The following is a 23,164-nucleotide window of genomic DNA, read 5'->3' on the forward strand; positions in this document are numbered from 1 at the left end:
TGCTGTCTCTAGATCTGAGTTTTTGTTTTAGAAATTTAGAGTACCCAATTATTTTTTTATTCCAGTAGGGAGTGGGGACCTGTCCGGAATCTCTCGTTCTCTGTGCACAGGTGCATCCGCACCTAAATGCCCATGCAGGTCAATACATCTACTTCAATGTGGACCAGACCCACCAGGCTGCCCGTGCATTGGGGATTCACCACTATTGCCTGGGTGCCCAGGGGGTGATTGACGGGATGCATGTCCACTTACGAGCACCCGCAGATGACAGGCCGCTCTACACCAACCGAAAGGGGTACAACTCAATGAATGTGCAGCTGATATGCTGTGTGTCATACATGAATGTACCTGATACCCGGACAGTGTGCACAACGCCTTCAACCTGGCACACTCGAAGATTCCTGACTTGTTTGAGACGCCCCCTCGGCTGGGGGGTTTGCTTCTGGGCGATGGGTTATCCATTGCAGTCGTGGCTGGTGACACCTTACCGGAGGCCACAGGCCGATGCAGAGACCTGCGATAACGACGCCCATACTGCGACCAGCGGTGTGATCGAGCAGTGCTTCGACCTCCTGAAGATGTGGTTCAGGTGCCTGGACTGTTCTGGAGGGGCTCTCCACTATGATGCTGGGAGGGTCACTTGCATCGTGGCGATCTGCTGCATCGCGGATGGGGGGGGGGGGGGGGGGGAGCGCACCCCACCACATCCACAACCTCTGGGAGGGTGGGGAGCCCAGCCCACCCACAACAACCCCCCACCATGGCACCCTCTCTCTGCCCAGCCCAGACCAACCCACCCCTCGCATGCGCCAGACAGAGCACCGAGGCAGGTTGGGTCAGTGGTAACAGGTGTTTAATGTGAACAAATATGTACAGGTTTGTGCCCGCGCACCTCTAGCTAAACTGTGCCCTGCAACCTTGCCAACATAATTGGTGTCGAACTTTCTTGCTTACAGGCCCTAAAGCTACATTTAGGTGGTTCCCCAGACAGTATGGCAGGAGTGGAGGTGGCATGCTGTGCTTCTTGCCCTGCGACCTGGGTCCCCGTTGGCGGGCCCATTCTGGGGTGACCGGGCCTGGATGTGTCCGGCTGCTGCTCGGGTGTCCCGGGGGGCAAGGTATCGCCCCGTTCTTCCCATTGCCCACCAGATGCACCAGAGCTGGGGGGTGTGGGGCTCCGAGGTTTACGGTGTTCCGGCTCCCCTGCGGGAGTCATCGGCACGGGCCCCATCTCCAACTCCTCCCTTTGGTTGGCTGATGGCCCCCGGGCTACTCCATGGGATGGTAGTGCGAGCGGAGCTATCTCCTGAAAGCCACCTGGCGCTGCCAGTCGTGGAGGCCCGCTCTGGTCTCAACCAGAATCTGCACGCTCGCGGCCATGCAGCACAGGGAGTGGACCATTACCGTCAGGGACTGCGCCACATCATGCTGCGACTGGGCCACCTCTCTCTGTGTCTGCGCCACGTCGGCCAGCACCTGGGCAATGCCGCCAACGTTCCCAGCCATGGTCTGCTATGACTGGGCCACCATCAGGAGTATCGTTGCGATGTCCAGGTGGCTCTGGGACATGGTTGCCTGTGAGGCCTTGTCCTAGGCCTCGTCAGTGCCTGCACAGAATGCTCCAGGCCATGGACATGCTGATTCATAGCCATGACCATCACCCCATCGCCTCCACCATGGACGCAACCGTGCAGTGTTGGCCTGGGTGGCACGCACGGTCGGCACCACCTCCTGCTGCTGCACATGGTTGGACACCTGCAACTGCAGGTACTGGATGCTCGCCGACAACCCCTCAAGTAGTCCCTGGCTCTGCGACTGCGTTTCCACTATAGATGGGACTGTCCATTCCAGAAGCCCGAAACCCACCTGGATGGCAGCTAGTCCCTGGTGTCAGTCTGCCCTCCAGCCATCCGCCCACTCGGGTGTTCCTAACTCAACATGCTGTACAGGATCAGCTGTGTGATGCGCAACAGATAGTGTCCCAGGAGCCGCTTCGCTAAAGTGCCCAACCGAGGCGGGAGTCTCTGGGATGTTGGAGGTTGCTGGAGATAGCTATGACGGAAAATCTGTGTCATCATCTGACTCGAGCACTGGGGTCTCCTGCGTCTTGGGTGGAGGGCTGGTGTCCGAGCTGCTATCCCCATCACTGCTTGGCTCACGGGCTCTAGCTGTGGCACTGGCTGGGGGCAGGGGACACCAGATGGAGCCGCCCCATCACCAGCAGGTCCTGCAAGACACAAGATGCATGATTAGACCGTGGGTTGTGGGAGGGGGGGGGGGGGGGGGGAGGTTGGTGGGGGTTGGTGTAGGGTGAGGGGGTTGTAGGGGTGATGTTGAGGGGAGGCGTTGACACGTGTCATGGGAGCCGCAACCAAGCGGAGTCTCACTTCCTCGCCTGTGGCCGAACTCCACCTTGGCGACCTCCCTTTTCTCCGGTCTGCCAACCACATCCAGTGCCCTCTGCTCTGCCACAGTCACGGGCCGCGGGTCTGGCGGTCCTGCTTCCGGTTGTGTGCAGCCTTCCCCTGGGGGGTGTAGCCATCTGGGATGGCCACTTTCAGTATATAAAATGGACACTCGCAGAGCCGACAGGGAAATATGGACAATGCAAAGCAACAAGCAGGCACAGAGCCTGAATGTATATTTGGAATACAGTCAGCAGATGGAATCAAAACTCTGGGTCGATTTACATATTGATGGCCCATCTCCGAGGAACAAAGGACTAATGCTCAGGTAGCCGATACTGTCTCAGACATTCCGGCGCCACTACCCCAACCAAAAGACACAAACAAAGCAAGGCCAACGCTCAGCCATCAAGGCACCCGCCCCTTTATTTGTTTAGATCGATGACAATGATCAAGAAGCTGCCCAATTAATTGGAACCAAGTTCAAGGCCCACCTAAAAGCGCACAAAGCCCCTCCAAGTATAAGAAGGTACCCCTGCCAAAGGTTCATTCTTTTGGATTTGGCTCTCAAGCGGAGAGACCCTTCCACCAGCATCACCAGAAGCAAGTAAGTTCAAGGTCAACGCTCGCTACGAGACGGTCGACTTTAGCTGTACTCCTGTTACCTCTTCGAACCCAACAGCCTCAGATCCAAACAATGGCCATTGATCCTCTGACCTAAGTGGGCACCCGAAGTTAAGTATAGGTGTTAGCGATAGAGATAGTTTAGCTTGTAGTATTATTGTGCATGAATAAATCATACTGTGTATAAATAAATACCATTAGCTTTGAACTAACTAACTGTGTATTGATCGGTATTCGGGTTGAACCTTGTGGCGGTATCGAGAGATACCTGGCGACTCTGAAAGCATACTCATAATTAGGATTAAGAAAGGCGACCTTATTAACTGCCATATTTATAGCAAGTAAACAGAGCAACATTACTGGTGACTGGTGGGATTCAACCTAGAAGTGGCTTTGTCACTCCGAGAGAACCCAAATATGAATTAGAAATCCAATTGGAAAAAGAAAAATCACAACCGTAAGACCAATATCGATCAAACCTCCAAGATTCGGAAGTGTGTTATTTGCATGCGTACTAACAAGGGATATAAGGTAAACTTGATAGATTTTGTTGCGTAAAACTGTCGGGAGTTTTGTAGACCGGAAGTTAGCGTAAACCGTACCTGTGTTTACATCGGCACTTTATTTCCCCCTGTTCCAAATTCAGTAGAAACCCATAGATAACAGTAGAGATGGCAATGAAGGCAATGGAACGCCTTATGAACCCCCAGTAATTTGAGGTCGCGGCGACCAATAGAGCAGGGCAGTGTCTCATATGGGAAGAGGAAATCCAGAAATATCTCAAAGGGAAAGGATGGAGCGAATTTTGTGCAAACGACAAAACAGGTCCCGGAAGTATAGGACATACTTGGTGGGAGAACCTGACTGAGATTCATAAGAAAAGCTGAGGGAAAGCTCGTAAGCCGATGTCAATCGTGTCCTGCTTGGCACAATTACGAGGCACAGAGGAGGTCATGAAGACGCTCCGCAGAGAGATTGAAGACAGAGAGAAGAATAGTGAGGGAGATGTTAGCGAGTACGAAAAAGCTAACAGGCAACTTAGAGAGCAGTTAGCGGCGAAGGACAAGGGGTTGGCTTATGTCAAACGGGCACACCAATCTTGTCTCGCTCACCTAAGCAGCTTTCAGTCACAATATGATAAGGCCTACCAAGACACGCAACATGCGGTATTGGTACGAGAAGAGACAGAACACCAAGTCGAGCAATTAAAGAAACAATGTAACGATTTAAAAGCAGCCCTATGAGCACTCTACAGTTCCACGATGGAACAAAGGCAGAGTTCGGTCGACCACGCCAAATGCCGAAAGCAAATTGCAGACCTGCAATCCCTGCTTTCTGTACAAAACAAAATGGTTTCCAGAATACATTTGGACCCCAATTAGATCAAGAAAATGGCCCCAATTGGCAGGAGTTAAATGAGACTGCCCATTGATATGTACATGGAACATGTACTCAGGATAAAACTCAGAAAAGAAAAGCACCCCCACACCCGACCGCACAGGCAGAGCACAATCCCACGAACCCTGCCACCACACAGCGCAGGGCCACACAGACAGAGACCCCGATTTTCTGTACACCACCCCATTAACCGTCATCCAATTAAGGGACGCGCGTGACAAAATAACACCGTTCCAACCCACATCGGACCCACACCATTATTTTGCAAAGGTTAAACAACAGGCGACCATGTACGGCCTGGATGAAAAAGAGCAAGTGAAGCTCACAGTTTTGAGCCTCGACCCCTCAGTCGTGGCAGCCCTTCCCGACCCACAAAATGTAGGAGGAGGCACCCTCCAAGAAATGCATGCGCGATCCGAGATGCGATTGGCTACAATAAGGGAGACCCCGTAGAAGGTCTCAATAAATGTAGGCAGAAAAAGACCGAGCACACAACAGCGTTTGCTGGACGTCTTTGGATTCATTTCACAGCAGTATTCGGAGAGTTATCCCACGCCCATTTGACACCAGACAATATGGCCAAATGGACTCGAATCCTAGTCTCTCACGTGACCGAAGCACGTCCGAGAGCGTGCGCCAATTATGACCCCTCAGACGAGACCCACAATGAGAAATGGGTACTAACGAGCTTGGGAACAGTCCCTTCATAGAAAATCAGATTACGGCAAAGCAGAGGAAAAGATGCTAACATGCATCCAGTCAGGACGCATCAGAATCCCGCATGGGTAAACGAGGGAATAAATAGCCCTCAGCAGCCTAATTCCCACGAGTGCTACAATTGTGGACAATTAGGACATTACGCCCGAGAGTGCAATGCCCACCAGAAACAACAGTGAAACCAGCAGGCAAATACCCTGAATAAGAATAGGGCTAAGCCAATTCATAGTATTAGCGCCCGTTCCAAGAACGCAGACATGAAAGGCACCGATTGACGGTGTTCGGACTCCCCAACTTGGGTCTGCGACACACTTTGGGACAAGTCCGGAAGACCGGTAGTAGCAGGCACAGTCCGGGGACACCTCGTAGAATTTCTTTGGGACACAGGAGGGTCCCGTACCATGCTAAATACCTCCACAATGTTCCAACGGGATACATGGCCCACCACAGACCCCATTACCCTCAGCGGTTTCACAGGACACTTGCAGCAGGGACGCATCACAGCCCCTGTAGCGATTCAGATAGGAAACATTAAAACCAAACACCCCGTCGTTCTCGTAGATCTACCCCAGGCAGCCGAACACATTTTGGGGATAGACTTTGAGCTCCCACAATCTTTCGTTCGACCCCATACACAAGTGTGTGTGGAGAATGGCAAAGGCAGCACGAGCCCCCACCATGCTCACAGTTGGAGACTACGCACACAGGATTAGCGCAGTAGGAGACTTCTGGTTCGATCCACGAGCCATTAGTCAGGACAAAGACGTTAGAGACGTTTTGCAGTGACACAAATCTTCTTTTGCCCAGCACAAGCACGACTGCGGCAAGGTAGCAGATTTAGTCAACATTACAGGACCCGACCCCAAACCCCAAAAACAGTACGGTTTTCCCCAACAAGCAAAGGGAGAAATCGCAAAGGTTATCCAGAGTCTGCTTGACCAAGGCGTACTCCGTTCAGTAGCATCAACGAACAATGCCCCAATTTGGCCCGTCAGGAAACCCGATGGCTCATGGCGACTGACCATCGATTATAGGGAACTAAACAAAGTAACCCCAGTAGCAGCCCCCACAGTAGCCACGAGTCCCAAGACAATGCTAAAACAGGGACTCCAGTCTAAAAAAAATTTGGTTTTGGACATCAGCAACGCTTTTGGTCCATTCCATTGGATAAAGCGTGCCAATATAAATTTGCTTTCACCTTCCAGGGACAGCAATACACGTGGACGTGCCTACCACAAGGCTTCCACAACTCCCCCTCCATTTTCCACAGACAGCTGGCAAATGGATTAGCAAAATGTTCCCGACCCGGTTGCCTTGTCCAGTATGTAGATGACTTGCTTCTACAGACAATCACTAAGGGAGAGCACATTTTGCTTCTCTAAGAATTATTAGGACTCCTTCACGAAATTGGATGCAAGGTAAACCCCAAAAAGGCCCAGATTCTACAAGAAAAAGTAACTTATTTAGGCACAGTCATCACCCATGGCAAACGCGAGATCGAGCAGAAACACATCGACTCCATTGTCAAACTACCCTTGCCGCATAATGTCACAGCCCTCCGGTCATTTCTAGGACTGGTTGGCTACTGCAGGAATCACATAGACGGTTTTGCCACTAAGACAGCCCTCTCTCCAAACTCCTGAAAAAGCAAGCCCCATGGGAATGGCTTCCACAGCACACGGATGCAGTGGATGCATTAAAACGAGCCCTCAGCACAGCTCCCGCATTACAGGTCCCAGACCCGCTCTCCCCATACGCAATTGAGGTTGGAACCACTGACCGAACCCTTTCGGCCGTGCTTCTCCAAGAAAGACACGATCGTTTAGGCCCCGTAGCATACGCATCACGAGTTCGCGACCCAGTTGAGCAAGGATTTTCTGCCTGCGAAAGGCACCTGCTCAGTTTTTTGGGCTGTTCAATACTTCGCCTACACAACAGGGCTCAATCCCGTCACCATATTAACAGAGCACTACCCTAACCCAACTTCTACTAGACGGTAGACTAAAGGATGGCACAGTCAGCCAAATTTGTGCCGCACAATGGACCCTACTCTTACAAGGACGGGACATTACAGTAAAAAGGACAAAAACACACACGTTCCTCACAGATAATTTACACTACGCAGGCACCCCACATGAGTGTGAAATCATCACCACCAGGCACAATACGGGACCCTTTGTACCCAAGTCAGCTCCCCCGAAACCAGCTACTACACCCCAGAGACCCCAGCCCACAGACACAGACGCACCCTTAAGATTTACGTGGATGGCTCCTCCACAGATTTGAACAGTAAACAAATTACTGGTTGTGGCATTTATGTAGAGGACGCGCAGGGACGCGCGTTAGAAGAGATATCATTGAAATTGCTTGGACACCTAGGTTCACAGACAGCAGAATTAGCAGCTGTAGCATATATTGTACAGAACCCCGACTCGTTCCCGACCCCTGCCGACATATACTCCGACAGCCTATATGTCTGCAATAGTTTAACGGAATTCCTACCCCGATGGGAATTTAGAGGTTTTGTTTCCGCGGATGGAAAACCCCTACCCTCAGCCCCATTACTCTAGCATATTCTCAGGACAGCTAAAGATCGTAAATACGGTATCATTAAAGTTCGTAGCTACCATCGTTCTTTCTCCCCTGGTAACGTTAAGGCAGACGCCCTAGCAAAGGCAGGTTCCAGACACGGTCACTTTTGGAATCCCCCCGAGAGTGCCCCAGTACATGCGGTCCAGGTCTCACAGACCAATATTCAAGATTTAGCTAAGGCCCAAAAGGAAATCGAACAGCTCAGGGAAGTTTTAAAAGATAACTTCCCAGCCCCCTACGATAAGTACAGAAACACTTTAACGACCCATGACGGCATAATTTTAAAGGATGGTATTTACGTGGTCCCCACCCAAGACAGAAACCAAATTATCTGCCAATTCCATGACAACCATGGACACCAAGGGATAGAAGCAACCCTTGCCCATCTCAGACCTCTCTGCTGGTGGCCCGATTTGAAATCCAATGTAACGGCATTACATTGAAAATTGTTTAATCTGCGCCCAGAACAATCCAGACAGATATGCAAGGAAAGGTCAGCTCAGTTACACCCGCCCTGTTAATGGCCCCTGGACGAATTTGCAGATTGATTACATAGGACCCCTACCCCCTGCAAGAATGGTTTTAAGTATGTATTGGTAGTCATCGACACCTTCACGAAATGGGCGGAAGCTTTTCCATCTCGAACTAACACGGCTAAAATGACAGCCAAGGTCCTAACGCAGCACATCTTCACAAGATGGGGACTTCCCCGCAGTATAGAGTCAGACCAACGCTCACATTTCACAGGACGCGTCATGAAAAATGTCCTCACAATTTTCGGCATCCAACAAAAATTCCATATCGCCTATCCCCCCCAATCAAGCGGAATCATAGAGAGAATGAATAGAACCCTCAAGGCAACCCTCAGGAAAATGGTGCAGCAGCACAATACCACATGAGACACAGTTCTCCCCTTTGCAATAATCTTCATAAGGAACACGGTATCCACTTCGACCGGATACACCCCCCACACCCTTATGACCGGACGACCCATGAAGGAAACCGAATACTTGTTAGGGCTTGATTTGGCCAGTCCCACAGTCACTGCCCTCACCCATGAGAAAGCAGTACAACAGATTCTCGATAATATTAAAGCAGCCCAGCTCGCCGCAGCTGTTAGGCTTGGTACACGAAAGAAGCAAAGTAAAGTATGTTTTGACAAAACAGTACACGCCACGGAATTTTCAGTAGGGCAGCAGGTCATACTCTGCCTGTACAACTCCAGTTCATTCCTTTCCCCCAAATTCACAAGACCCTACTCCATTTCAGATGAAATCCGCCCCTGCGTTTATAAGATCACTTATCCTAACGGCAAGTCAGGATGGTTTCACATAAACCAGCTTAAGGCTTATGGCACACAGAGCAACCGCTCACACCACATCTCACTTGCAGCAGCAGATGAACAGGCCCCGCCCATGGATGACCTATTCCTACCCTCCCTCAACCAGTCCAGCCCATCCTCGGACACCACCTCCACTCCACCCCCAGAGGCCCGACTCCGCCTCTCCCTTTATTCGGCCAGCACCGACAGCGACAGTCATAGCAATGATACATTAGACCCCATGGAACCGCCACACGATTTCAATTCTGCACCAGGCCCCACTCCCAACAACTCTGAACAAGATTCCTTCGACCCCTTTGAGACCACGTATATCAAAGCCCCTGATCCGGACCCACCGCCCGACGACTATGGATTGCCCCCTACCACCTCCAACCTCGACACGAAACAATGGCACCGCGACAATTCTTACAGACTCATCCGCAACAATGAGATGAACCCCACATCGCCCCAAGCAGCTTTGGCACAGCTACTCCAGTCACGAGTTTGGAAACCGGGAGAAGATGATGACCCCGAGTCTGATTCCCACCACATGAGCCCCTTTGCAACTCTGTTCGCTATAGAGCAATGAGGTGTCCAGGTGATGGTAAAAAGGAACCGATGGAGGTTTACGGTGTCCTTCGTTCTGATGGAGCCTGCCCGATTTTGTTATTTTAGTTTGTTAATTTTAAATGTTGAATGTTTGTTTGTGCACTTAAAGTTTATTCATCGCCCCACGCCACATCTTGAAATAGTCATAACCACTCTTTTAACGCCAAGTGGCAGTGAAAGGAACAAGTTTGTCGACAGACACCCATTCGTAGCTACTCTTCTGATTCGAAGGTAATCATAAGAGGCAGCATCCACGATGAACACAAATTCTTTCCATTCTTGTCCAGCCTCTCACGCAGTGGAGTAACGGCACTGATCCCCGCCCTGCCTGAGGACCCCCATCTGGTCAGCTACGCTTGGGTAGTGCACCTACGGCACTAGTCACCACCCTAGCCGGGGAACGCAGCCCATACGCACCCCATTCTGAGCTTTTGGTTCGAAACTCTTTTACTGTTCTTTTAGTCTGTGGTTTAAAGAATGTTCTTTGCCACAAGTTTTGTTTGTTTTCCGGCGACCCTTAGGTTGCTCTCATATGCTATTTACATCCTCAAAACTTGGATGGAACACTTTACTGCTGGACAGAGAGATTGTCTGCCCACTTACCGCATCGATCACACAAGCTGCGAGACTGCTCACGCTGTGACAGCATTTTCGTTTCGCATGTCTGGTCCCAAACATTTTTGGTTTAAAAAATATATATTTTTTTTAATGAGGGAGTCACAAATGGTGACAATTCTAATGGGCAATTGATAATAAAAGGACAGACAGACAGACCTACGAGATCTTAAACAAGGTAATAACAGCTATTATGCTTTTGTCCACAGGAAATCCAGAACAACAGAAGACAAAGGAAGACCAAGAAGGAAAAAGACAACATGAAAACGGACAATATGATCTACATTTGGATCTTGGCGGGATCCCTACAGTTGCGCGCGGACGTGACCCCCCTGACCCCTACCCCACAGGCTGTGAATGTTTCCCATCCCTGCCACACACGACACCCAGAGACAGCCACTGCTACACCAACCTGGTGTGACACATTTATCAAATGGTATCCCTGTCATACATCGTAAACCCACTGTTAGTCATAGCGATACTCTGTAGTGTCATCCAGACACTGAGACTTCGGAAATGGCGAAGGAAAGCCTCCTGCACTCTGGTATATACCCTCAGACCGCCTATTTTCGGACTTCAGCAAACCCCCCACTCCCTCTACGTAAATAAAGTGCGTCGACTAATTTTTAGATGTAAAATTCTGTACTTGACCGCCAAGATACAGAGACATGTAATGCTGCTATTGTATAGTTTATACTGTTGTAAATTCTTTTAATTCACTAAGGATAGTTTAGAGAAGAATAGTTACAGGTTCCCGTGTTTTGAATGAAAAATAAAGGTAATGCATGCTTGAATGTCATAGTGCCCCTTAGTATTTTATGATAATGTGATGTACATAAAGCAATTTAGGTAAAGATTCCACTCCATAGGACAGAGTAGAATAGAACCTGTCCTTGATTGCGGGTGCTTGACTTAGGCAGAGAACAAAGAAGATTCAGCAGTATGACCCTTCACGCTTCATGTTGAGGATCACAAGGAGGGAGTGTAGCCATCTGGGATGTCCACTTTCAGTATATAGAATGGACACTCGCAGAACCGATAGGGAAATATGGACAATACAAAGCAACAAGCAGGCAAAGAGCCTTAATGTATATTTGGAATGCAGTCAGCAGACGGAATCTAACTCTGGGTCGATTTACATATTGATGGCCCATCTCTGAGGAACAAAGGACTAATGCTCAGGTAACCGATACAGTCTCACACATTCCGGCGCGACTACCCCAACCAAAAGACACAAACAAAGCAAGGCCAACGGCCACCTAGGACACGCCCAGCCATCAAGATACCCGCCCCTTTATTGGTTTAGATCGATGACAATGATCAAGAAGCTGCCCAAGTAATTGGGACCAAGTTTAAGGCCCGCCTAAAAGTGGTCAAAGCCCCTCCAAGTATAAGAAGGAACCCCCGCCAAAGGTTCACTCTCTTGGATTCGGCTCTCAAGCGGAGAGACCCTTCCACCAGCATCACCAGAAGCAAGTAAATTCAAGGTCAACGCTCGTTACCAGACGGACGACCTTAGCTATACTCCTGTTACCTGAACAACGGTCATTGTTCCTCTGACCTAAGTGGGCACCCAAAGTTAGGTATAGGTGTTAGCGATAGAGATAGTTTAGCTTGTAGTATTATTGTGCATGAGTAAATCATACTGTGTGTAAATAAATACCATTGACTTTGAACTAACTAATTGGTGTATTGGCTGTTTGATCGGTGTTCGGGTTGAACCTTGTGGCGGTATCGAGAGATACCTGGCGACTCTGAGAGTATACTCATAATTAGGATTAAGAAAGGCGACCTTATTAACCGCCATATTTATAGCAAGTAAACAGAGCAACAGGGGGGATGGAGGCAACCAGAAAACAATCATGTTAGACAGTCTTTCGTATTTAGCCCAAAGGGTGGGTAGCAGGAGGCCTCAGTGGCCAGGGCACCCAGCCATGGTGCCTGGTCTGCGTGCCACCATATAGTGCAGGGTGGGGGTTCGGCCACCCTCGGGGTGGGGGGGGGGGTTAGTGTCAGGGGCACAGTGTAGTCTACTCACATTGGCTACCCTGAGGAGGTCGTGCAGTTTTTTACGGCACTGCTGGCCGGCCTGGACGGTGTTGCCCACTGCCCCCAGGCATGGTGAGCGGCAGCGGCTGGCAGCCTCCTTTCCGGGCTTACAGGGTCATCCGCTTCTCCTCCACCGTGTCCAAGAAGGTCTCTGCTCTTCTCACTGCCATCTTGTTGGCTGGGATGGTGTATGTGGATAGTGCAGTGTGTAGATGTGGCTGCAGCTTATCGGTCTTCTGAGTGTCAATCGCAGAACCGGCGAAGCTGGCACCATTTCGGATTATCGTTATTCTACATTTCCCCCAAGTCTTTATCCCTATTATATTTACATCCTCTCCATCTCTCCCCAAAGTCTCGAAGTACACGGGGTTAATCTCTGAGGTGCCTTGACCAACCTTCCAGATTCTGATCTCTTTCTGAGGCTGAAGATATTCTGTACTCTCCCTTGTTGGTGCGAGTGTCTTTAATTCTCCTGGGTGGTTGTAGATCTTCGACTTACTCCTTCTTTCCCTTCAAGATCTGAGTAGTAAGCCAAGTTATGTTTGGCTTTCTTTCCAAGGATATTAAGGTACTGTGGTTTCTCCTCATGGTACCCTGGTCTGTATCAGTCCTGTCAGTTCTCGGTTGTGGAGTTGTTTCAATGATTGCACCTTCTCTCCGTTGGTTGAGTGCCCATAATCTCTCCCGGTTTCAGCACTAGTACAACTCACATGCTCTGTGCCTGTGGTGAACATCACTAGTCTGTTTGTTTCTCTGATCTTCCTCATGCTGTTTCACCAACTTGTGGTGATACTGGGTTTAAGTTTCTGTGTCAGAGATGGACGTTCTGTTCTCAGCTCCTTCCCATTCATAACTCTGATGGTGAGAAACTGTTCTGTTGAGGTAAGGATCGATAACACCAGAGCAAGGTAAAGATCTTCAGCAAATCTTTGATTCGTACACCACTCTCAGCTTCTCCATTTGCCGGAGGATAGGGAGGTGAACATGAACAAATCTGTATTCTTTTGTGAAGACCTGGAAGACCATCTGAAAATTAACCCATGACAAAAGGACAGGGTTATAAAGATTCAAACTAGTTGAAGGGGAATTCAGTTCTGACATCTAAAAGATTTTCTTGGGAGCGTGATCAATACATGGAATTAATTCATAGAATTTATAGTGCAGAAGGAGGCCATTCGGCCCATCGAGTCTGCACCGGCCCTTGAAAAGAGCATCTTACCCAAGCCCACACCTCCACCTATCCTTGAAACCCAGTAACCCCACCCAACCTTTTTGGACACGAAGGGCAATTTAGCATGGCCAATCCACCTAACCTGCACATCTTTGGACTGTGGGACGCAACCGGAGCACCCAGAGGATACCCATGCAGGCACAGGGAGAACGTGCAGACTCCGCACAAACAGTGACTCAAGCCAGGAATCGAACCGGGACCCTGGAACTGTGCTAACCACTGTGTTACCGTGCTGCCCCAAATATATAATTCAGATGTACAGTAGTCAAAGAAAAAATGCTAGATTCATTTAGGAAACGGAGGGTGGGGTATCTGTGGGATCTTTCTGTTGTATTCTCTATTCTGCTTTAACTGGATGGCTCGGATGCATAGTGTTGAATAAAGAACACAAAGCTTTGTTAACGAACAAAACCATCAATTTATTACACTACTAACTGATTCATTCACATTCCTAAAGTAGAAGGTTATTGTATAAAATTATACTGTCTCTAACTTACAGAACTCTCAAGTATACAACAGCTCTCTATGCCTGACACTCTTTCAGCTCTCTCCTAACTCTTAACTCCTAATCATCTAATCCCAGAATCCTCTAGTCACATGTGGTTCCCTTTAGTGGTAAGAAACATTATTATTAACTTGTTAACTCTTTACATCCCAGTCAATATACATATCATTACACTTTCTTGAAAAATAAGCTTAATATGAATGGAGTACTTCCATTTCTACCTTCTATATTTATAGTGGCAGGCATCGATTGCATCCACTATTAAAGAGTCAATTGGACCAAAGATACAAAGCAACCTTTAAACAATATTTGTTCAATAAATGTATCATATGATGCATATTTCTTTGAGTATCCAATTCTTTTTTTCCAATTAAGGGGTAATTTAATGTGGCCAATTCATCTACCCTGCACATCTTTTTTGGATTGTGGGGTGAGACCCACGCAGACATGGGGAGAATGTGCAAACTCCATACAGACAGTGACCCGGGGCTGGGATCGAACCTAGGTCCTCGGTGTTGTGTATAATACATATTTCAATAGGGTTTAATATCTTTCTTTTGTTATAAAAAGATCCTATTATAAATCTGCAATGCACATATAGGGTCGGATCTATTGGTCGCGTTGCGCCCGTAAAGCAACACGGCCGGGAGACCCCACTTCTGGGATGTCCCTGCTCGCTGCACCTCGCGTGATCACACGCAATCTCGCGAGACGTTGCAATGTGAACCCGGCCCATTGTGGGTGGGACCACTTTCTGGCAAATCTGCATATTAGAGTGAGACAGCTCGTCTCACTCTAATATGCGTTCCCGAAATCTACTCAAGGCGTGGGATCTAATTCCTTCACCTTGGAGACTTTGGGCAAGCACCGTGCATTACTGGTGTCCACAAACGGGGACCAGACAGAACGGCACTCGTGGGAGTCTCCCAGGGGATTGGAGGCCTCTAGGTACATGCCCTCTGTGCAGGGCGGTACCCTGGCTGGCACTGCCAAGGTGCCAAGCTGACATTTCTTTGCATGTCAGTGATTGCCCTGTGCGGGTGTGGGGGGGAAGGATGCAGGGTGGCCCGAGGAACCCCTTATAGTGAGTTGGGTTGAGCCAGGGGTCAAGTAAGCTTGAGATTGGGATGCCATTTAAAAATGGCGTCCCGACCTCATGCTACACTGAGGATTTCCGGCAAGTGGAGCACCTCAGTGCAGAAAACAGGGCTAATTGCACCCTCATCGAGATTTTCCCTGCTGAGGCCCTGAATCTACCAAGATGGGCGTTATATATAATAATATAAGTGTTTCTCAGGGGAAGCACCTTATTAATCTTGCGCTACAGGACTCTGTCCCCATTCGGGTAGATTGCGCTCCTAAAATTCTATACGAGAATACTGTGACACATAGCACAATCCTAGATAAGTAATGTACATTTTTCTATTATCTCTCTACAAGTATTATTTCTGTATGCTAATTAACCTCCTGTGGCATTGCACACATGAGTCGCACTCGAGTGTAGTTGTAAAATGAAGCTGCATTGGTATTGGGGGGGGTTTGTGGTGGGGACGCATGGGAGGAGGGGGAGTGCAAGTAATTGGAGAGCAAGTTGTAGAAGGACGCACTTTCCCTGCACTCTTCAGTGCAAATCTATAGCAGTTGGTTATTTTCCTGCCATACTAACACCTTTTAAGGATCGAAGAAAAGAGAAGGGTCTAATCGGTGATGATCAGTACATCTGTAGCTATCAGTAAACTGTCAATTTGACCAACAGACTACTTTAACAGCTACAAATAGCAAACCTTGATGCAGGTTAATATGAAGATTATAGCATGAAGCTTAACAGGTTATTCATCGTTATATCAAGGTTTTGTTTTCTATCTCACATTGTTTGTTTCTAATTTAACCTGTCATTTACTTTTAATGTTCTATATCTCATCTGCACTCTGGTCATCTCTTTGCATTACAGTTAACCAGAAAAAGGGCAGATTTAAAAAAAAAGTTGAAAGTCACCTTTGTTGGAGAAGCTGGATTAGACATGGGCGGTCTCACAAAAGAGTGGTTTCTTCTGCTTATTCGACAGATCTTCCAACCCGATTATGGTAAGATTTTAAAATAATAAAATTGATCAAATCAGTTTTGTGAAAGAATTTCTGATTGGGAGCAAGGGAATCTGTGGAACGGGTGAGGTAATTTAATCTTCCAATTCTCTATCCCACATTGTCTCGAGTAAAAGTATCGCTGTTGTCCCACAGTTGAATTTGTCGTCCTTCATTTTCTCCTGGACCGCTATTTTTATGTATTGAATGATCTGCCTGGATTGTACGGTATTCGTGACAATAAACAAATCCAAACCAATCTTGCAATATTATTTAACTTTGCAGGTTTATTTTGTTTGCCATTGTTTTATTCTTTATTAGTTGTGTCCTTCTTCAATGGGGGCACTTCAGTTTGCTGAATGTTTCTTGACCGAGTGCCCAAGATATTTATTGGGTTATTTAGAAAGGTAACAGTTGTGTGAAGCTTTGTTTTGATATGCATCAAGCTGACACTGTCTTATGAATTCAGCATTACTGCAGTAGATGGCAGCCTATTCCACATATTGGTAACTGTGGCTGATGAGCCAAATTACACATTGTCAGATAAGTAACCTTTAGAAGTTAGAAGTAACCTTTCCTGCATAGTTTAGGAGAAACAGGTTATTACATTTTCTGAATTGACCACAGTTTTTTTTCCTGACTTTTTTTGTCTCTCTCGAAGCAGCATTGCTAAGGCTGGGTCATTACAAGGTTGCATCATCTAGTGGTGATACTGGCTTCAGGTAGGGGGTGAGGTGGGGGTGGCACTGCTAGGTAAATATTTGAAACTATCATACCGTGTACAAGAACAATAAAGTGACAAGATCTTGGGTGTATAGCCAAATGATAGAACATACGCCTGAGACTTTAATATTACTCAATAGTTAATCTCAACCTGTAGTATTTGGAGAGGAAAAATAAGAGAAAGATATTAGTCCCATGCAGGAAATAAGATAATCAACTCCAAGGGGAGGCTAAATAAGTTGAGAATGAATGTATATTTGGGAGAAAAGTCACAGTGGAAAACTTAAAAGAAGTTAATAAACTGATCCTAATAAATTATTTCACATTCAGAAGATGAAAAGTGAAGAGACAAAGGCTAGTGAATGAAGAAACTACCAGATGAAGTGCTGGAGGCAGATAGGGTCGAAAAACTCTAGAACAAACTAAATAGATCTTTTGGCCAAAAATGTGATTGTGATCTGTAACAGAGAACGGTACTACTTAAACTTTGGGAGCCTCCAGATGGGAAGTAAGGTTCTTTCCGGGTCACTACATTTAACTTTTTCCAATGACATCACTGCAGGAGTTCCTCAGAGTAGTGACGCAGGGCCAACCATCTTCAGCTGTTTCATTAATGAGCTTCCTTTCATCGTAAGGTCAGAAGTCGGGATGTTCGCAGATGGTTGATTGCTGATTGGTTGATCGCTGATGGTTGTACAATGTTCAGTACCATTTGCAACTCCTCAGATACTGAAACAGTCCATGACACTATGCAGCAAGACCTGAGTGACATTCAGCTTGGGGTGATAAGCAGCAAGTTACATTTGTGCAAGGCAATGGCCATTTCCAACAAAAGATTATCAATCATCTGGACATTCAACAGCACGATCATCACAGAATCACCGATCAACAACATGCTGGGACTTGCCATTAATGGACTGGACCAGTTATATAGGTGCTGTGGCTATTGTGATGAACGGTTACTGCCTTATCATCATGTAAGGTGATGTCCCCTTTAAGACCAGGCTTGGAACCCTGGGGACTCTGCCTCTGGCTCCGCCCATCTGGGAGCCATACATAAAGGCCTGCCTCATGGTCTGTATAGCAGTCAGTTCTCGTCCAAATCTGTAGCATAGTTATTAGCCTAATAAAGCCTTCTTTACAGTTTAATCTCTAAGCATCATTATTGAGGGTACCTCAGCTATACGGACAGGTAAGGGACTGGGAATTATGTGGCAAGTTACACACTTTCTATCCACCATTTATAAAACGCAAGTCAGGAGTGTGACAAAATGGTCTCCACTTGATTGAATGACGACAGCTCCAACAATACTTAGTCTCGACACTATTCAGGACGAAGCAGCCCACTTGAACGCCACCCCATCAACCACCTCAAACATTCACTACCAACACCACCAGTGCACAGTGGCAGCATGTACCATACGCAAGATGCAGAGCAGCAACTCACCAAACCTCCTTTGACATCACCTTCCAAACCTACGATCTCTACCCCATTAGAAGGACAAGGGCAGCAGACACATGGGAAAATCGCCACCCGCAAATTCCCCTCCATGCCACACATCATGCTGACTTGGAGCTGTAATGCTGTTCCTTCAATGCCACTGGGTCAAAGTCTTGGAACTGTTGTCTTCATATATATTTAATGTAAACTTTTGATCATTATCCTACCATCAGAAATTGTTACAGGCGATACTATTTAATGAGCTACTAACAGAATTTTGACCCTCGATGCAAACATGGATATACATACATAGAAAAGGCTTTGTCCTTGCTGCTCATTGCAATTTCCAAAGCTGCCACATGTAAAACAGGGCATCATAGCTGCAGTGTGTTGCACCTCAGGGCACCACACCTTTCATTGTCACATATCTGTAGAGATAAATTAGGGCTTGGTTGATCAGATAAGTTAATTAACTACGTTGACTCAAGTAGGTGGATTAAATATGAACAAAACAAGTATCTCAATACAGTCAGTAAGTAAGAAATAGATGGCACGATCTACCCGAAAGGGAACAAAGTCCCCGAGCGAGCACTTTTAGCCGCGTGTTTCCCGGCACTCGCAGTGCCTAAAAACACATGGCTAATCAGCGCGACTCATTTTGAATAAGGGGCCTAAACGGGGAATGCATGGCCAAGGCTGCACATAGCCTCATTTTTCACAATGGGGAGCTCCATTCACCGGAACTCCCCGTTGTAATGAGAGATGACGTCTCAATTTTCGAGGCCCACAAAAAAACGTCTGACCTCTCCCCAACCCCCTCCAGCCTGAACACAACATGGGAGGAACCCCCCCTACACTCCACATTGCCCATGGCAGGCAACCTCGGCCTGATCATGTGCACGCAAAAAAATGACAGCTTGACACCAACCTGGCAGTGCCACCAGGGCATCTTGGCAGTGCCAGACTAACACCCGCAATGCCATGGTGCCACCCTGCCCAAAGGGTATGCAGCTGGGGGTCTCCGATCCCCTTGGAGATACCCACGAGTGCTGTTCCATCTGGTCCCTGTTTGTGGGGACAAGTTTTTTTAATTCAAAAAATATACTTTATTCATAAAATTTATCATAAACATTACAGAACATTTCGAATTGTCTTGACTGTACATTTCCATCAGCATTACACATTGCCTTGACGTTCTTCCATTCAATTTTGATAATATTATACACATATCACTCTTTACGTTACAATTCCTTCTTAATATTTACATTGTCATGTTTATTTTATACATTGGAGTGTTGGTGGCCCAGACCGAGGGGGGTTTACACTGTTACCCGCCCCTCGGTGTACATTTGCTGGAAAGACACAGTGGTCTTTCCCCATTGCGCCTTGGCGGCAGCTGCCCCAAGCTTGAGTGTGTCCCTCAGCACGTAGTCCTGGACCTTGGAATGTGCCAGTCTGCAACACTCGGTCGAGGAAAATTCTTTGCACTGGAAGATCAGCAAGTTTCGGGCAGATCAAAGAGCGCCTTTCACCGAGTTGATGACCTTCCAGCAGCAGTTGATGTTTGTCTCGGTGTGTCCCCCTGGAAACAGTCCATAGAGCACAGAGTCCTGTGAAACAGAGCTGCCCGAGATAAACCTTCACAAATACCACTGCATCTCTCTCCAGACCCTCTTTGCAAAGGCACATTCCACAAGGAGGTGTGTGACCGTCTCATTTCCCCCACAGCATTCCGAGGGCAGCGTGCATTGGTGCAGAGCCTTCGGGTGTGCATGAAGAATCTGACAGGGAGGGCCCTTCTCACCACCAGCCAAGCTAGGTCTTGGTGCTTGTTTGAAAGTTCTGGTGATGAAACGTTCTGCCAGATGACTCTGACAGTCTGCTCAGGGAACCATCCAACGTCCTCCACAGTCTCCTTTTCCCTGAGAGCCTCGAGGACATTACGTGCTGACCACTGCTTCATTGCCTTGTGGTCAAAGGTGTTTTTCTTCAAAAACTTTTCCACGAAGGACAGGTGGTACGAAACGGTCCAACTACTTGGAGCGTTCCGCGGCAATGAGGCCAGGCCCATCCTTCGTAACACCGGGGACAGGTAGAACCTCAGTACGTAGTGATTGCATACTGGGGGTCCAACCACAGCTTGATGCAGCTGGACACAAAGATGGCCAACAGGATGAGGGAGGCATTGGGTACGTTCCGCCCTCCCTTCTCCAGAGGTTTGTACATGGTGTCCCTTCGGACACGGTCCATCTTGGATCTCCAGATGAATTTGAAGATGGCCTGGGTGACTGCTGTGGCGTAGGGTCGGGTTATGGGCCAGACCTGCGCCACGTAACACCAAGAGTACCTCACACCTGATGACCAGGGTTTTGCCCGCAATGGAGAGGGAGCGTTGCTCCCGCCAGCCCAGTTTCTGTCTTACCTTGGCTATGCGCTCCTCCCAGTTTTTGGTGCACGCCCCAGCAGCTCCGAACCATATCCCCAGCACCTTCAGGTAATCTGACCTGACAGTGAAGGGGACAAAGGACCGGTCGGCCCAGTTCCCAAAGAACATGGCCTCGCTCTTGCCACGGTTTACCTTCGCTCCCGAGGCCAGTTCAAACTGGTCGCAGGCATTCAAGAGCCTGCGTACAGACGCAGGATCCGAGCAGAAGACGGCAACGTCGTTCATGTACAGGGAGGCCTTGACTTGCATGCCTCCACTGCCTGGGATCGTCACTCCTCTTATACCCGGATCCTTCCTGATGGACTCGGCAAAAGGTTCTATGCAGCACACAAAAAGGGCAGAGGAGAGAGGGCAGTCCTGCCTGACTCCGGATTTGATCTGGAACTTTTCTGATTCCCACCCATTGATTGAGACTGCGCCATAGATGTAGGTGTAGAGCAGTTTGATCCAATTGCGAATTCCCTCCCCAAACCCCATTTTGGAAAGCACATCCATCAGGTGTGCGATATTCTGTCAAAAGCCTTCTCCTGGTAAAGACTGCTGAGGCAGGTGTCCACCCTCCTGTCCTGCACGTAGGCGATAGTATCCCTGAGTAGCGCGAGGCTATCAGAGATCTTCCTGCCGGGTACAGCACAGGTCTGGTCAGGGTGGATCACCGACTCCAGAGCAGACTTGACCCGATTGGCGATGACCTTGGCTAGAATTTTGTAATCCACATTCAAAAGTGAAATGGGTCGCCAATTTCGAATTTCTTCCCTTTCCCCCTTCTGCTTGTAGATGAGGGTGATGATGCCTTTCCTCATGGACTCTGACATGCTGCCTTCCAGAAGCATACTCTCGTACATTCCAGCAGGTCTGGACCCATCCAGTCCCACAGAGCCGAATACAATTCAACCGGTAAGCCGTCGCTTCCAGGAGTTTTACTCGTCTCGAAGGACTTGACGTACTTTGTCAGCTCATCCAGGGTTAGCGGTTGGTCCAGGTTTTCCAGCTCGCTGTCGCCTAAGACCTCCGTGATAGTCGACAGGAAGGTCTGGGAAACAGTGCTATCTGTTGGCTTCAGGTCATACAGTCCGGCATAAAAGGATTGGCTGATCCTCAGGATGTCAGACTGCGATGACTTTACAGAGCCATCTTCTTCCTTCAGGCTGCTGATCACAGAGGTCTCTCTGTGCACCTTTTGGAAGAAGAAGCATGAGCACTTTTCATCCTGCTCCACGGAGCGGACTCTGGAACGGAAGATAACTTTGGAGGCCTCCGAGGTATAGAGCGAGGCTTGCTGGCTCTTCACCTCTTGGAGATCCTCCTTGACGTCCACCCCCATCGACTGCAGCTGGAGCAAATTCTGCATACTTTTCTGGAGCCTGAACATGACCCCTCGTCTCTCTCTCACCTTTTGAACGCCCTTGAGGATGAAAAACCTTTTGATATTCCCCTTGATTGCTTCCCACCAGAGATGTGGAGCCTCAAAGAGGGGTTTCACGTTCTCCAACCTTTGTAATCCCTCCTGAGTTCCTCGAGGTTCTCAGGGGTCAGCAGTTTTAAATTCAGCTTCCATGTCCCCCTGCCTACCCCCTGGTTTTCCTGCAGGTGGCAGTCGGCCAGTAGGAGGCAGTGGTCAGAGAAGAACACCTGCTTTACATCGGTGGACTTGACCGTGAAAGCACGGGACACAAAGAAGAAGTCTATCCTGAAGTGGACGGACCCGTCTGGCCATGACCATGTGTGTCTACGCTGCGCTCCGTCTGCAGGGTTGCTGCAGATGTCGAGCAGCTTGGCGTCTTTTACCGTTTCCATCAGGAGTCTGGACGTAGCGTCTAGCTTGCTGTCAGCTCTGCCGGATCGTCCAGCCGCATCAATGATGCAGTTGAAGTCACCGCCCAGAATGACCGGCTTGGAGGTGGCAAACAGCAGTGGGAGTTGCTGAAGGACTGCCAGCCGCTCACTTTTTACGGCTGGGGCGTACGCATTGATGAGTCTGAGAGGGGTGTTTTTGTATTTGACGTCTGCTACGAGGAGGCGCCCGCCCACCACCTCCTTAACGTCGGAGATGGTGAAGTTGCCTCCCCGCAGCAGAATACCCAGGCCGGAGGAGCGGCAGTCGTTTCCTCCTGACCAGATGGATGGCCCGTGGGACCACCAGCTCGACCAGCGCGTGTAGTTGCTGAGGTGCGGAATTCCGCACTCCTGCAGGAACAGTAGGTCAGCTTTCACATTTGCTAAATAGTTGAGTGTGGCTACACACCGCGAAGTATCTTTGATGCTTCGCACATTAATGGATGCAATGTTAAAACCCATTATAAAAAGGTAGATTTACCAGTCTCAGAGTCCAGAGTCTATACAGTTGGCTGTTCCAGCTGTTGGATGTTCCCCAGCATGCTGGTGGTGCTCGCAAACTGTTGCACAG

General features: G+C 48.5%; 1 protein-coding gene across 3 annotated transcripts in view; it reads left to right on the plus strand.

Annotated features, from left to right (window-relative positions):
- hectd2 (HECT domain containing 2) overlaps positions 1-23,164 on the plus strand; it is a 174,889-nt gene that overhangs the window by 98,297 nt on the left and 53,428 nt on the right. For all 3 annotated transcript variants that reach the window (XM_072479036.1, XM_072479033.1, XM_072479032.1), the window contains one exon: positions 16,018-16,150. In XM_072479036.1, the coding sequence (XP_072335137.1) occupies positions 16,018-16,150 (133 nt within the window). The remainder of the gene's footprint in view (positions 1-16,017; positions 16,151-23,164) is intronic.

The sequence above is a fragment of the Scyliorhinus torazame genome, chromosome 16 (assembly GCF_047496885.1).
Source record: "Scyliorhinus torazame isolate Kashiwa2021f chromosome 16, sScyTor2.1, whole genome shotgun sequence".
Lineage (NCBI taxonomy): Eukaryota > Metazoa > Chordata > Chondrichthyes > Carcharhiniformes > Scyliorhinidae > Scyliorhinus > Scyliorhinus torazame.